At 45.4% G+C, this 14,246-nt stretch overlaps 1 protein-coding gene across 1 annotated transcript in view; it reads right to left on the reverse strand.

Annotated features, from left to right (window-relative positions):
* Window positions 1-4,425: 4,425 nt before the first annotated feature.
* CPN1 (carboxypeptidase N subunit 1) overlaps window positions 4,426-14,246 on the reverse strand; it is a 42,424-nt gene continuing 32,603 nt past the window's right edge. Inside the window, exons 8-9 of the mRNA XM_003825462.5 lie at window positions 11,371-11,489; window positions 4,426-5,212 (exon numbers count right to left, since the gene is read on the reverse strand). Coding sequence (XP_003825510.2) covers window positions 5,066-5,212; window positions 11,371-11,489 — 266 coding nt within the window. The 3' untranslated portion in view covers window positions 4,426-5,065. The remainder of the gene's footprint in view (window positions 5,213-11,370; window positions 11,490-14,246) is intronic.

Below are 14,246 nucleotides of genomic sequence, written 5' to 3' on the forward strand. Positions count from 1 at the left end.
AAAAATTAGCTGGGTGTGGTGGCGTGTGCCTGTAATCCCAGCTACTAGGGAGGCTGAGGCAGGAGAATCGCTTGAACCTGGGAGGCGGAGGTTGCAGTGAGCTGAGATTGCACCACTGGCACTCCAGCCTGGGGGACAGAGCAAGACTCCGTCTCAAAAAAAATAAACCAAACAAACAAACAACAAAAACTCTGATCCCCAAATGCTCAGGGAGACTGATTTGAGTAATAATAAAACTCAGGTCTCCTGCACAGCCAGCTCTGCATGAATTACTCTTTCTCCATGCAATTCCCGTCTTGATAAATCACCTCTGTCTACACAGCAGGCAAGGTATACTCAATGGGCCATTACAGTGAGGTAGATTTTCTTTTTCTTCTTTTCTTTTCATTTTTCTTTTCTTTTCTGTTCTTTCTTTTCTTTTCCTCTTTTCTTTTTCCTTCTTTTCTTTTTTTGATAGGGTCTCACATTGTTGCCCAGGCTGGAGCACAGTGATGCAATCATAGCTCACTGCAGCTTCCACCTCCCCAGCTCAAGAGATCCTCCTGCCTCAGCCTCCTGAGTAACTGGGACTATAGGTCCACGCCACCACACCCAGCTCATTTTTGCATTTTTTGTAGAGAGGGTTTTGCCATGTTCCCCAGGCTGGTCTCAAACTCCTGCGATCCTCCTGCCTCAGCCTCCCAAAGTGCTGGGACTGCAGGTGTGAGTCACCATGCCCGGCCAGATACTCTTTCTTTTTTTTTTTTCTTCAGATGAATAACTATGACTCAGAGAAGGTAAGTTATTTGCTCAAGGTCACACAGCCAATAAGGAACAGAGCTAGAGTTAAAACCCACGTCTGTCGGAGTCCAAAACCTGTGCCCTTCATTAGGGGCTTCTTCCCCTTTAGGAAACACCACCTATCCAGGCTGGCATTCCGAGCAGAGGGTTTCCTCTTCAAAGTAACTTTCTAGCTATAAAATAGAAAGGGTACCAGCCAGGAGAGGGCTGAGCCCAAAGTTGGAGGACCTTCCTTCATGTCCTGTCAACCCTGCCCACTCTTGTCCTGTGAGTCCTGATTTCGTGCCCTTTGTATGCACAGAGAAATTTTCATGTGGTTATAGCCAGACCCTGTATTTTCCATATAATACTTGGTCTGTATAATCACCTCTGGCTTGAGTGCATTTTACTAAGAATGGTTTTTAGGGCTTGGTTTAAAAATCTGCATCTCCTTTAGCACTTAAAATCCTCAGGTGGCAGGCAGGATGGATCTGAGTCAGACTGGAAGTCTAAAAGCAGCAGAGAAGCCCTAGGGAGCTAGCAGGAAGTGCTCTGGAGTTTCCTGGTGTTCCCCACCCCTGCTGCCTGCCCGGGCTGAGGCCACCTTTTCTCCTGGCTTTTAGTGGTCTCCCCTCTGCCCCAGCCAGCTCTTCAGGCAGCAGTCAGGCACTCATTCTAAACTGATTCTGCACTCCCCTCAGCAGAACCCTTCAATGGCTACTTGTTTTTCTCAGGATAAAGTCCAAACTCTGTGCTATGGCTCAAAGGTCCTTCATGATTTGGTCCCTCCCTACCCCACTGGCCTTGGCTTCTGGCATCTCACTCAGCTGCCACCATGCTGAATTTCATGCAGCTCTCTTGAACAAGCTGCAAATCTTCCAAGAGCCTCAAGCTGTGCTGTCTCCTCAGCCTAACTATTGTTCCCCCATTTCTTTCCACCTGGCCAATGCCTCTTTATCTGACCTCATTATATCTCACCTTAGACTCCACTAGCTCTGGGAACCCTTTCCTGACCTTCCCAAGACTAGAGTAAGGCCCTTGCCACCGGCTTCTGTCCTCACCCCAGAGTCAACAGAATCCCAGCAATTATTACAAGATACTGGAGTGATCTGTTTCCCTTCCCAAGTAGCCTGTGGCTGCACTGAGATAATGGACTGTATCTTCTTCCTCTTTATATTTTCTGAATTTATTGAGAGCAAGGACTCAAAATATGTTCCCTGCATGAATAAATGGAAGAATGAATAAAATTCTGTGGCTATGCCAGTGAAAGTACTGTGACCGTATTTCATAAACATTAGCTCTGTCAGGTGACTTTGTACCAAGGAACCTAAACACAAAGTAAGTGATATTCAGACAGTCTGGGAAACAGTGCATGCAGCAACCTCAGGTATAAAGTTTCACTGAATTGCAAAATGGAAACCCTCTCAAATAGCTGCCTCTTTATAACAACAAGAAAGGCACCAAGGAACATGGGATTAAAATTAGGAAGAAATAAAAAATAGAAAGAAACAATTAGCCTTTTAACCTGAGGAGTGAATTCCCTAAGTGGGGAAAGATACATTTTCTTCTGTTTTCTTTTTGACCACAGATAGATTGCTCAGGTAACAGAAAAATGAATTATGTGTTAATCCTAATCCCGAATGGCCTCCAGGGGAGGGCGAGTTGTCACAGCTAGAGCACCTATGTTTTCTGATGGGTATGGGAATACAGTCAGCCCTCCGTATCTGCAGGTTCCCATTCAACCAACCTTGGATCAAAACTATTTAAGTAAATAAATAAATAATAATAATACAGACTGGGCACCATGGCTCATGCCTATAATCTCAGCACTTTAGAAGGCAGAGGCGGGAGGATCACTCTAGCCCAGGAGTTTGACACCCTATCACTACAAAGAAATTTAAAAATTTGCCAGGTATGATGTCACGTGCCTGTGTTCACCATGTTGGCCAGCTACTTGGGAGGCTGAAGTGAGAGGATTTCTTGAACTCGGGAGGTTGAGGCTGCAGTAAGCCATGACTGCACCACTGCATTCCAGCCTGGGTGACAGAGTGAGGCTGTCAGGAAAACAAAAAATAAAATAATGCAACAATAAAAATAGTACCAAGTAAGAATACAATATAACAAAACTATTTACACAGCATTTACATTGTATCAGGTATTATAAGGTAATCTAGAGATGACTTAAAAGTATATGGGAGGATATACCTAGGCTAAATGCAAATACTATGCCATTTTATAAAAGGAACTGGAGCACTCTTGGATTTTGGTATCTGAGGGGGTGCTGGAACCAACTGGGTGCCAAGGGATCACCATACCATGTCACTTAACAATGTGGGTACATTCTGAGAAACGTATCCCTAGGTGATTTAATCATTGCAGAAACATCATAGCATGTACTTGTACAAACCTAGGTGGTATAGCCTCCTACACACATAGGCTAAAAGGTACAGCCTATTGCTCCTAGGCTACAAATCTGGGCAGCATGTTACTATACTGAATGCTGCAGGCAATTGTAACACAGTGGTAATTGTGTTACATATTCTTTTTTTTTTTTTTTCAGATGGAGTCTCACTCTGTCACCCAGGCTGGAGTGCAGTGGTGCAATCTTGGCTCACCGCAACCTCCACCTCCTGGGTTCAAGCGATTCTCCTGCCTCAGCCTCCCAAGTAGCTAGGATTACAGGTGCCTGCCACCACACCCAGCTAATTTTTTGTATTTTCAGTAGAGATGGGGTTCACCATGTTGGCCAGGCTGGTCTCGAACTCCTGACCTCAGGTGATCCACCCAACTCGGCCTCCCAAAGTGCTGGGATTACAGGCATGAGCTACCGCGCTCAGCCTGTGTTACGTATTCTAAATCTAAACATATCTAACCTAAATCTAAACATATCTAAATATAGAAAAGTATAGTAAAACCATGGTATTATAATCTTATGAGACCACCATTATACACACGGTCCATTGTTAACCAAAACATCATTATGTGGCACAAGGCTGTAATTATTTAGTAGAGTTCAATTTCTCAGTGGTAAGAAAAGGGCTGGTTTATTAGAGGTCCTGTGGGGAGAGGGGTAGATGAGGAAACTGGAGCCTGCCCTGTCTAACTGAGGCTGAGCTCTGAAACAAGGTGTATGGCAAAAAACCACTTCCCACAGGGGACTCAGGAACCCCTACATGCCCAATGAGGGTTTGTAAACTTGAGTGCTGCAAGGTAGGTGATGAAAGACTGCACATCCCTTCAAAATCTTTAGTAACATCTACTTTGCTCAATAATGTTTTCAGTGCAAATGGGTTCTTCCTGGGGAACTCAAAGAGGTGGAGAGTGCTATGTTGTGCTGGGGACAGAGCCAGGATGCAGCCATGCCTTAGGGGCAGCTGCACATATTTCCATATCCAGCAAATGTTTTGAAAGATGCATATTTATTAAATGTCCATGTACAAAGAAGGGTAGCCATGGCACTAGGTATTTGCATGTCAAATTCTTTGCTTATTAAGATGCTATTGGCTATTGCTGAAATGATCCTCTGGGATTTCAGAAGAACTGGTCACCTAATTTTGCTATGGGAACAACATCAATGATGGATCACTTACTTCAGCATTTCAGACATGGTTCAGAAATCTTCACTGAGCACTAACTCTTTTGCAAACTCTGTGCTAGATTCTGGAGATGCAGCTGCCAACCAGCCAGAACCAGTCTCTGGATGCAGTGTGGACTGGCATGGAGCCTAAACCAGACTCTCAGAATGGAAAAACCTTACCAAACACCACTAGATGTAGGTACTACCACATCAGCTTTCTTTTCTTTCTTTCTTTCTTTTTTTGAGACAGAGTTTCAATTTTTTGCCCAGGCTGGAGTGAAGTGGTACGATCTCAGCTCACTGCAACCTCCACCCCCCAGGTTCAAGTGATTCTCCTGCCTTAGCCTCCTGAGTAGTTGGGATTACAGGTGCATGCCACCATGACCAGCTAATTTTTTGTATTTTTAGTAGAGACAGGGTTTCACCATGTTGGCCAGGCTGGTTCCGAACTCTTGAACTTAGGTGATCCACCTGCCTCGGCCTCCCAAAGTGCTAGGATTACAGATGTGAGCCACCACACCCGGCCACCACATCACCTTTCAATAGATCCTAATTTCTTTCATGATGACCTAGAGATGGCTTACCCCTGGAACAGATGGAGACCATTCTGAATTGTTCTGAATATGTTTGTATTTAAATATGTCCCAGATAATAAAATAGAAAGAATGCTTCATCTGATCTGAGAGCAGGAGCAAAGCCTTTCTGAAGGGTTGCCTGGCACTGTGGGTTTCAGGCAGGGCCTCTCTGCAGCTGCCTCATCTCCATTTCTTTCTTTCTGGCTTGGGGCTGCACTTTGGCTCTGACTCCGTGCCTTCTGCTGGGAGCTCTCCTCACAGGGCTTACTTGAGGGATGCTTCTTTTGAGGTGGAAGTTAACCTGGAAGAAAAAAAGCAGGAGCTACGAGATCCATTTGGACCATCTTTTGCCATAGTTCCAGTTTCTGAGGGCTGGGTACTAGGGAAAATTATTATAGCAGTGACCCAGAGAAGCACTGGTGGTGTCATATAGACTTGGCTAACGTTCCCCCAAAATTGGTATGCAATCATTGGTGATAGATAGAGTGTGACTGGATGAATATACATTGATTTTACATGTATTAGAAAAAGATGGGCTGGGTGTGGTGGCTCATGGCTGTAATCCCAGCACTTTGGGAGGCTGAGGTGGTGGATCACCTGAGGTCAGGAGTTCAAGACCACACCGGCCAATATGGTGAAACCCTGTCTCCACTAAAAATACAAAGAAATTAGCCAGGTGTGGTGGTGCACACCTATAGTCCCAGCTACTCAGGAGGCTGAGGCGGTAGAATTGCTTGAACCCAGGAGGTGGAGGCTGCAGTGAGCTGAGATCTTGCCACTGCACTCCAGCCTGGGTGACAGCGAGACTCCATCTCAAAAAAAAAGAAAAAAATTAGGTTGGGCATGGTGGCTGTAATCCTTGCACTTTAGGAGGCTGAGGCGGGCAGATCACTTGAGATCAGGAGTTAGAGACCAGCCTGGCCAACATGGTGAAACCCCGTCTCTACTGAAAATACAAAAATTAGCTGGGCTGGTGGCACATGCCTGTAGTTCCAGCTACTCAGGAGGCTGAGGCAGGAGAATTGCTTGAACTCAGCAGGCAGAGGTTGCAGAGAGCCAAGATCATGCCACTGCACTCCAGCCTGGGTGACAGAGTGAGATTCCATCTCAAAAAGAAAAAAAAAAAAAGTAAAGAAAAGAAAGAAAAATATATCTACACATCAAATATGATTTCACCAATACTGCCACTTAGGACAAGAGCCATGATTGACGGTGCTGTAACAATCTTCTTTATGCTGCCTGGGTGACTCACAGGTGCCATGCTCAGGCATGCCAGTAAGTGTCACCATGCTTCAGAACTAAACCTTCTGCCTACTTGTTTGACTTCAAAGATAGTAGAGATGATAAAGAGTGTTGGTATGGACTTGGGGATTTATTTTACTTTTTTTTTTTTTTTAATTTTAGAGATGGGGTCTTGTTATGTTGTCCAGGCTGGACTCAAACTCCTGGGTTCAAGATCCCCCTGCCTCAGCCTCTCAGCCTCCTGAGTAGCTGGGATTACAGGCACATGCCACCACACCCTGCTTGGATTCTTAAACTGGAAATTTCCATGTGTGTTAATGCATCCTTTCAAGCACTACATTGCAACCTCTCTTCTGGCCACAGCACGCAGATGGAAAGATACTTTTCACTGACAAATGTGGGACATTCTGGGTGTGGAAGAGCCGTAGAACTAACCCAGGCTGAAGAGGAAGGAGAGGGAGTGGCACAGTGTCCTAACCACACTCCTCTGGGGCAGGCCTGGGCTTTCCCACCCTTGGAACAGCTTGAGCCCCTGAAGCCAGCTGGGAGTTAAAAAACATGTCACTGACTAAGAGGCCTCTCTGTAGGGTTATTTCCTGCCCCTTCCGCAAAAATTGATAGCCAGTTTTTCTGCTAGTTCCTCCAGGAGGGAAGGGGAGAATCAGAGCCAACTGTGCTGTATTATTTACCAATTCCTATTTAGTAACATAGGAATCTAGACAGAAAAAAATGAGAGAGAAGAGAGACAAGAAAATGAGGCAAGGACAGAGGAAAAGGAAAGGAGTGGTGACATGTGGAAGGCCTTGGGGAAAAGCAAAGAGAACACTGGGCCCTGGAAGATATTTTATTTCATTTTATTTTTATTTTGAGATAAGGTCTTACTCTGTCATCCAGGCTGGAGTGCAGTGGTGCAATCACGGCTCACTGCAGCCTCCATCTCCTGGGTTCAAGTGATCCTCCCACCTCAGCCTCCCAAGTAGCTGGCACTACATGTGCATGACACCATGCCCGGCTAATTTTTGAACTGTTTTGTAGAGATATGATTTTGCCATGTTGCCCAGGCTGGTCTCAAACCCCTGGGCTCAAGTGATCTGCCAGCCTCAGCCTTCCAAAGTGCTGAGATTACAGGTATGAGTCACCGCACCCAGCCGAGACATTTTAAAGCTGGAAACTCTGTAGTAAACAATCTTTTTTTTTTTTTTTTTTTGAGATGGAGTCTTGCTCTGTCACCCAGGCTGGAGTGCAGCGGCACAATCTCGGCTCACTGCAACCTCCGCCCCCTGGGTTCAAGCAATTCTCTTGCCTCAGCCTCCCAAGTAGCTGGGATTACAGGCATGCGCTACCACACTTAGCTAATTTTTGTATTTTGAGTAGAGACAGGGCTTCGCCATGTTGGCCAGGCTGGTCTCGAATTCCTGACCTCAAGTGATCCGCCTGCCTCAGCCTCCTGAAGTGCTGGGATTACAGGTGTGAACCACCACACCTGGGCAATATTTTTTTCCTTTTTTCTTTCCCAGACAGATGGATATCTGCTTTAGACTGGGAAGGGAGATAGACTCCTTTGTGATCAATAAATGGGTTTTTAGTTGTTACTGTGTCTGGAAATTGTATCCAAATGACAGACATCTTTTCTCCTCTGAGTATATTTGACATAATGATGGGTTATGTTAATTTATTTAAAGAATATGTGAAAAGGGGGGCAAAATCCTTTGAAATTGAGTGTGTTACTCAAGAGGACGTGCAGTTGTTTGAATTTGGCGTTGAACAGACTTGCTGGTAATGCAAAACTTATATATGTAGCTGCTTAACAGTCATTCAATTTTAGGATATAACAAGAAAAAAGGGAAAGAGGACCCCAGATCAGCTAATAGGCTGCAATGAAAGATTTACTCTCTGTTTCCTGCAACTGTAAGCAGAAGTAATTTACATTATTTAGGAGATGGGACTAGGGGAGGGGATGGAGGAGGAAACTATCTGGAAATTCTCAAAGGACTTAAAGCATAGTTCTTTCTCCTGATCCTTGTGTTACAATAAGGAGCTACAAACACAGGTTGTACACTTAGTATGAGTTCCAGTAACACATTGGCTAAGAAGGGAGCCAGAGAGCCTGATATAGGTTCGAATCCTGACTCCCACCACTTGCTATGTGATATTACACAAGTTTCTTTTATCTTCTCTAAGCCACAAATGGGGATACTTGCATCTACCTCACAGGGTTGTTGTGAAGGTTAAATGAGATAATGCTGGAAAGCTCTCATATCATGTCATACATAGTACTGATTCAATAAATAGTAAAAGACAAGCTTGACTGGACTGCATTGTGTTAATAGGGAAAGGTGGTGGGAGGGTCTACTAAGGGTTGTGTACAGAAGGAGTGAGGCGGCCCTAGGAAAGGCTGACTTTTAGGAAATGAGATCTGTAGATGTCCGTTAAATAGGACTGCCTCATTATTTTGTCCTCATTTGAGAAATCTGAGGATTAGTGTCTACGATCTCTGAGCTCTGTTAGCTCTGAGATCTTAATACAGCCAAAACTGAAAAGATCCAGGCTGTAAAATCAAAGAAGTTCTTTGCTTCTCATCCTATCTATAAAAGAAAGCCCTGGAGAGTTTAATCTTGAAGAGTAGCTGGCTTTTTGCGGCATGAGTGGAAAGCAAGATCAGGGCCCAGGGAGCACCAGAAGGGATGGTAGAGCGCCCTCTGGTGGCCGTCCTTGCCAGTGGCACAGAAGAATGCAAGCCCGCTGCCTTTTAAAGAAACCATCAGATTTAGGCGGATCACAGTCTAGGCGGAGGGAGCACAGTGGCTCACGCCTGTAATCCCGGTGCTTTGGAAGGCCAAGGTGTGAGGATCTCTTGAACCCAGGAGTTCAAGGCTGCAGTGAGCCATGACTGTACCACTGCACTCCAGCCTGGGCTACACAGAGAACCCGTCTCTACAAAAAATAACAAAAATTAGGCCGGGTGCAGTGGCTCACGCCTGTAATCTCAGCACTTTGGGAGGCCGAGGAGGGGGGATCACCTGAGGTCAGGAGTTCAAGACCAGCCTGGCCAACATGGTGAAAACCCGTCTCTACTAAAAATGCAAAAATTAGCTGGGTGTGGTGGCGCATGCCTGTAGTCCCAGCTACTTGGGAGGGTGAGGCAGGAGAATCACTTGAACCCGGGAGGCGGAGGTTGCAGTGAGACGAGAATGTGCCATTCACTCCAGCCAGGGCAACAGAGCAAGACTCTAGTCTCAAAAAATAAAAATAAAAATGGCCGGGCGCGGTGGCTCAAGTCTGTAATCCTAGCACTTAGGGAGGCCGAGGTGGGCAGATCACCTGAGGTCAGGAGTTCAAGATCAGCCTGGCCAACATGGCAAACCCCTGTCTCTACTAAAAATACAAAAAATAGCTGGAGATGGTGGCACATGCCTGTAATCCCAGCTACTTGGGAGGCTGAGGCAGGAGAATTGCTTGAACCCAGAAGACAGTGGTTGGAGTGAGCCGAGATTGAGCCACTGCACTCCAGCCTGGGTGGCAGAGTGAGACTCTGTCTGAAAAAAAAAAAAAAAAAAAAAAAATTAGCTGGACATGGCGGCATGTGCCTGTAGTCCCAGCTACTTGGAAAGATGAAGCAGAAGATCTCTTGAGTCTGAGGCTGCAGTGAGCCATAATCACGCCAGTGCACAGCCTGAGGGACAGAGACACTCCCTGTCTCTATGAAAGAAGAAGAAGAGGAAGAGGAGGAGGACAAGGAAGAGGAGGAGATATCTGACCTACCTTGTTTGACTGTAGGTCAAGGAGAAGGAGGAGGAGGAGGAAGAGAGGAGGAGGAGGACATATCTGACCTCCCTTGTTTGACTGTAGGTCATAAGACCCTACCTTGTTTGACTATAGGTCATGAGTCCCTCTTTCCAGAGAGGGTACTGACCCACACCCAGAAGGAAGAAATTCATGGTCAGAGAGCCCAGAAGAATCTGGAAAGATAGGCCTTGCTAGATTTCTTCAATCAGTGCATAGCATTAGCTGATACTTTTTTTGTCCAGTTGCATTTATTACCTAGCTGTACCTACTTTGTTGAACCTACACATAAAAGTGGACAATTTCTCCTGTATCTTTGGGCCTTCATTCTGAAGGCTCCTGGTATGCTCACACAAAACAAACAAACAAATAAAAAACAGGCCGGGCATGGTGGCTCACGCCTGTAATCCCAGCACTTTGGGAGGCCGAGGTGGGCAGATCACCTGAGGTCAGAAGTTCGAGACCAGCCTGACCAACATGGAGAAACCCCATTTCTACTAAAAACAAAAAACCCAAAAATTAGCCAGGTATGGCGGCACATGCCTGTAATCCCAGCTACTGAAGAGGCTGAGGCAGGAGAATCACTTAAACCTGGGAGGCGGGTGTTGCAGTGAGCTGAGATCATGCCATTGCACTCCAGCCTGGGCAACAAGAGCAAAACCACCTCTCAAAATAACAATAATAATTATAATAATAAAATAAAATAAAAATAAATTGGTATGGCTTTTCTCCAATTAATCTGCCTTTTGAGAGTTGATTTGGCCCCTGCATACTAAAGGCTTTATGTGCATGTTCTCGTTTCAGCCTCTGGTGAAGGAGGCACTATTATTACCAATTTACTGAGAATAAGAGAGATTAGGTAATTTGTCCAAGGTCTGTGGGCAAATGAGCTGAATTTAGAACTAGACAGTGCTTTAAATCACTATGCTATGTTAGACAGAAGAGGAAAAGCCGAAAGGAAGTGAGGAAGGATATAACAGGAGAGTGACAGAACAAAAATTAGGATGTGCAAGCAATTAATTCTTTAAAAAACAGTAAAAGAAAGAAGCTGGGCAAAGATTAGAGCTGTGCAATCACTTAAGATTTTCCAAGGGCCAAGGGTGGTGGCTCATGCCTGTAATCGCAGCACTTTGGGAGGCTGAGGCAGGCAGATCACTTGAGCCCAGGAGTTCAAGACCAGCCTGGGTAACATGACGAAATCCTTTTTCTAAAAAAAGAAAAATTAGGCGGGCATGGTGGTGTGCGCTTATACTCACTCCCAGCTACTCGGGAGGCTGAGGCGGCAGGATTGCTTCGGCCCAGGAGATCGAGGCTGCAGTGAGCCACAGTGGTGCCACTGCACTCCAGCCTGGGTGACAGAGCAGGACACTGTCCTCCAAAAAAAGACTGTATAAGTGATCTCTACAGTGCACCGTCAAGCTCAGCCTAACTCACCAATGTTGGTTCCGCAGGACCCACGGTCACCGTTACTGTCTCTGGGTCATACCCAAGTGCTGTGGCACTAACAGTGTAGATACCTGGAAGCAGCAGCCGGAAGTAATCACCATGGTCACCTGAAAGTCACAAAGATATAACTCAGTCTACTGATTAAAAATCTGTCCCAAATAAGCTAGGGTTTTTATCTGACTACAAGGTTGGCTTTTCTTTTTTTTTGAGATGGGGTCTTGCTCTGTCACCCAGGCTGGAGTGAAGTGGTGTGATCTCAGCTCACTGCAACCTCTGCCTCTCAGGTTCAAGCAATTCTCCTGCCTCAGTCTCCCAAGTAGCTGGGATTACAGGTGCGTGCCACCATACTCAGCTAATTTTTGTATTTTTAGTAGAGACGGGGTTTCATCATGTTGGCCAGGCTAATATCGAACCCCTGACCTCAGGTGATCTGCCCACCTCAGCCTCCCAGTGCTGGGATTACAGGCGTGAGCCGCTGAGCCTGTTGGCCTTTTTTTTTTTTTTTTGAGATGGAGTCTCACTCTGTCACTCTGTTGCCCAGGCTGGAATGCAGTGGCATGATCTCAGCTCACTGCAACCCCTACCTCCTGGGTTCAAGCAATTCTCCTGCCTCAGCCTCCCAAGTAGCTGGGATTAGAGGCATGCACCACCACACCCAGCTAATTTTTATATTTTTAGTAGAGACGGGGTTTCACCATGTTGGCCAGGCTGGTCTCAAACTCCTGGCCTCAGGTGATTTGCCAGCCTTGGCCTCCCAAAGTGCTGGGATTACAGGCATGAGCCACCGAGCCCGGCCGTCTTTTCTTTTTCAAAATAAATAAACAGTCCGGTTCTCACTATGTTGCCCAGGCTGGTCTCAAACTCCTGGGCTCAAGTGATCCTTCCGCCTCAGCCTCCCAAAGTGCTGCGATTACAGGCATGAGCCACTGCCCCCAGCCTGGCTTTTCTTAATAGCATGAAACTAGTAAAGATTTAAATCATTTGTGGACTATCTTAATAGGAGTACGGCCTCAGCTCCTACGAAGCAGGAGTTTTACTGTGCTCTACACTGAACATGTAAATGTAATTCTAGACCCTGTAGTTTAATACAAACTCCCCTCCAGTAAAGGATCACTAGGAGAGAGGAAAGGTTGAAAGGTCTGTGAATGTTTTGCCTAATGAAGAAACTACATGAGACCACAGTTTTGATATTTGAAAGGCCACTGTGAAGAAATGATGTCTATCTAAAGAAATAAGAATGAGAAGTATGGGTTTAAGTTGCAGGGAGGCAGATTTTGCTAGACAGAAATAAAACCTATTGAGGCCAGGTGCAGTGGCTCATGCCTGTAATCCCAGCACTTTGGGAGGCCCAGGTGGGTGGATCACCTGAGGTCAGGAGTTTGAGACCAGCCTGGCCAACATGGTGAAACCCCCATCTCTACTAAAAATACAAAAATTAGCCAGGCATGGTGGCACATGCTTGTAGTCTCAGCTACTTGGGAGGCTGAGGCAGGATAATTGCTGGACCGTGAGAGGTGGAGGCTGCAGTGAGCTGAGATCGCGCCACTGCACTCCAGCCTTGGCGACAGAGCAAGATTCTGTCTCAAATAGAACAAACAAACAAACAAACAAATCTGTTGAGAGAAACAGAGCTACAAAAAAAGGAATGGACTGCTTTATGAAATTGTGAGCACTCAAGCACAGACTAGATCAGAAGCCTGGAAAGGCCACGTAGATGTACAGTGCAAAACCTGCACCACTGAACATGGAGGCCCTGGGTTGGACAAAAAGCTGTCGGTGGTGTTATATGGGTGTAATCTTATATTCAATGGGAAGGCTGGACTACATGACCAGTAAAGATACGATTTTGAGAGTCCTATCTCTTTTTTTGAGATAGGGTCTCACTCTGTTGCCCAGGCTAGAGTGCAGTGGTGCTATCATAGCTCACTGCAACCTTGAACTCCCAGACTCAAGCAATTTTCCTGCCTCAGCCTTTTGAATAGCTGGGACTATAGACACACATCACTGTGACTGGTAAATTTTATTATTTTTATTTTTTGTAGAGATGGGGTCTTGCTATGTTGACCAGCATGGTCTTGAACTCTTGACCTCAAGCAATTCTCCCAGCTCAGCCTCCCAAAGTGCTGGGATTACAGGCATATGCCATTGTGCCCAGTGAGAATCTTATTTTTAATATTTCTTCTATTGGGCTGGTTGCAGTGGCTCATACCACTGCACTCCAGCCTGGGCGACAGAGCAAGACTCTGCCTCAAAAAACAAAAAAATTTCTTTTATCATCTTCAAAAGTATGGCAAGGGAAAAATAAAATTCAAAAGAAGCCTGTTTTTCTATAACAAGGAAAGTGCATTTTGGCTAATGACTTTCCATCCCTTTAGACTCAATTGTGACAGTGATTTTAAAATTCATTTTAAGTATATAGCAATGAATATTTGAAATAATAAATACAATAAACATTGAGACAAACAATAATGAAGAAGTCTTTTTCTGCCCCCTATTAAATGCCTGTAATTTACTTTAAAATACTTCAGCAAAGTACATGTGTTGGATAGTTGAAATGACACCCCAGGGGTTGTCATTTTCTTAACTGGGGACTTGAATCCTGAAGTGGTTAGCCAGTGTTGTATCAGAAAGGCCCCATTCCAGATGCAGCTACTATGAGGGCTTCAGCTAGCTTTCTCTCTCATCAACACTAGATGCTTTGCTAAGTAATATAATGAATGTTTACAATGGGTTTTTTCCCTGATGAAATGAAAAAAAATTTTTTTTTTTTTGAGATGGAGTCTTGCTCTGTCGCCCAGGCTGGAGCACAGTGGCTCAATCTTGGCTCACCGCAACCTCCACCTCCTGGGTTCAAGCAATTCTCC

The sequence above is a fragment of the Pan paniscus genome, chromosome 8 (genome assembly GCF_029289425.2).
Source record: "Pan paniscus chromosome 8, NHGRI_mPanPan1-v2.0_pri, whole genome shotgun sequence".
Classification (NCBI taxonomy): Eukaryota; Metazoa; Chordata; class Mammalia; order Primates; family Hominidae; genus Pan; species Pan paniscus.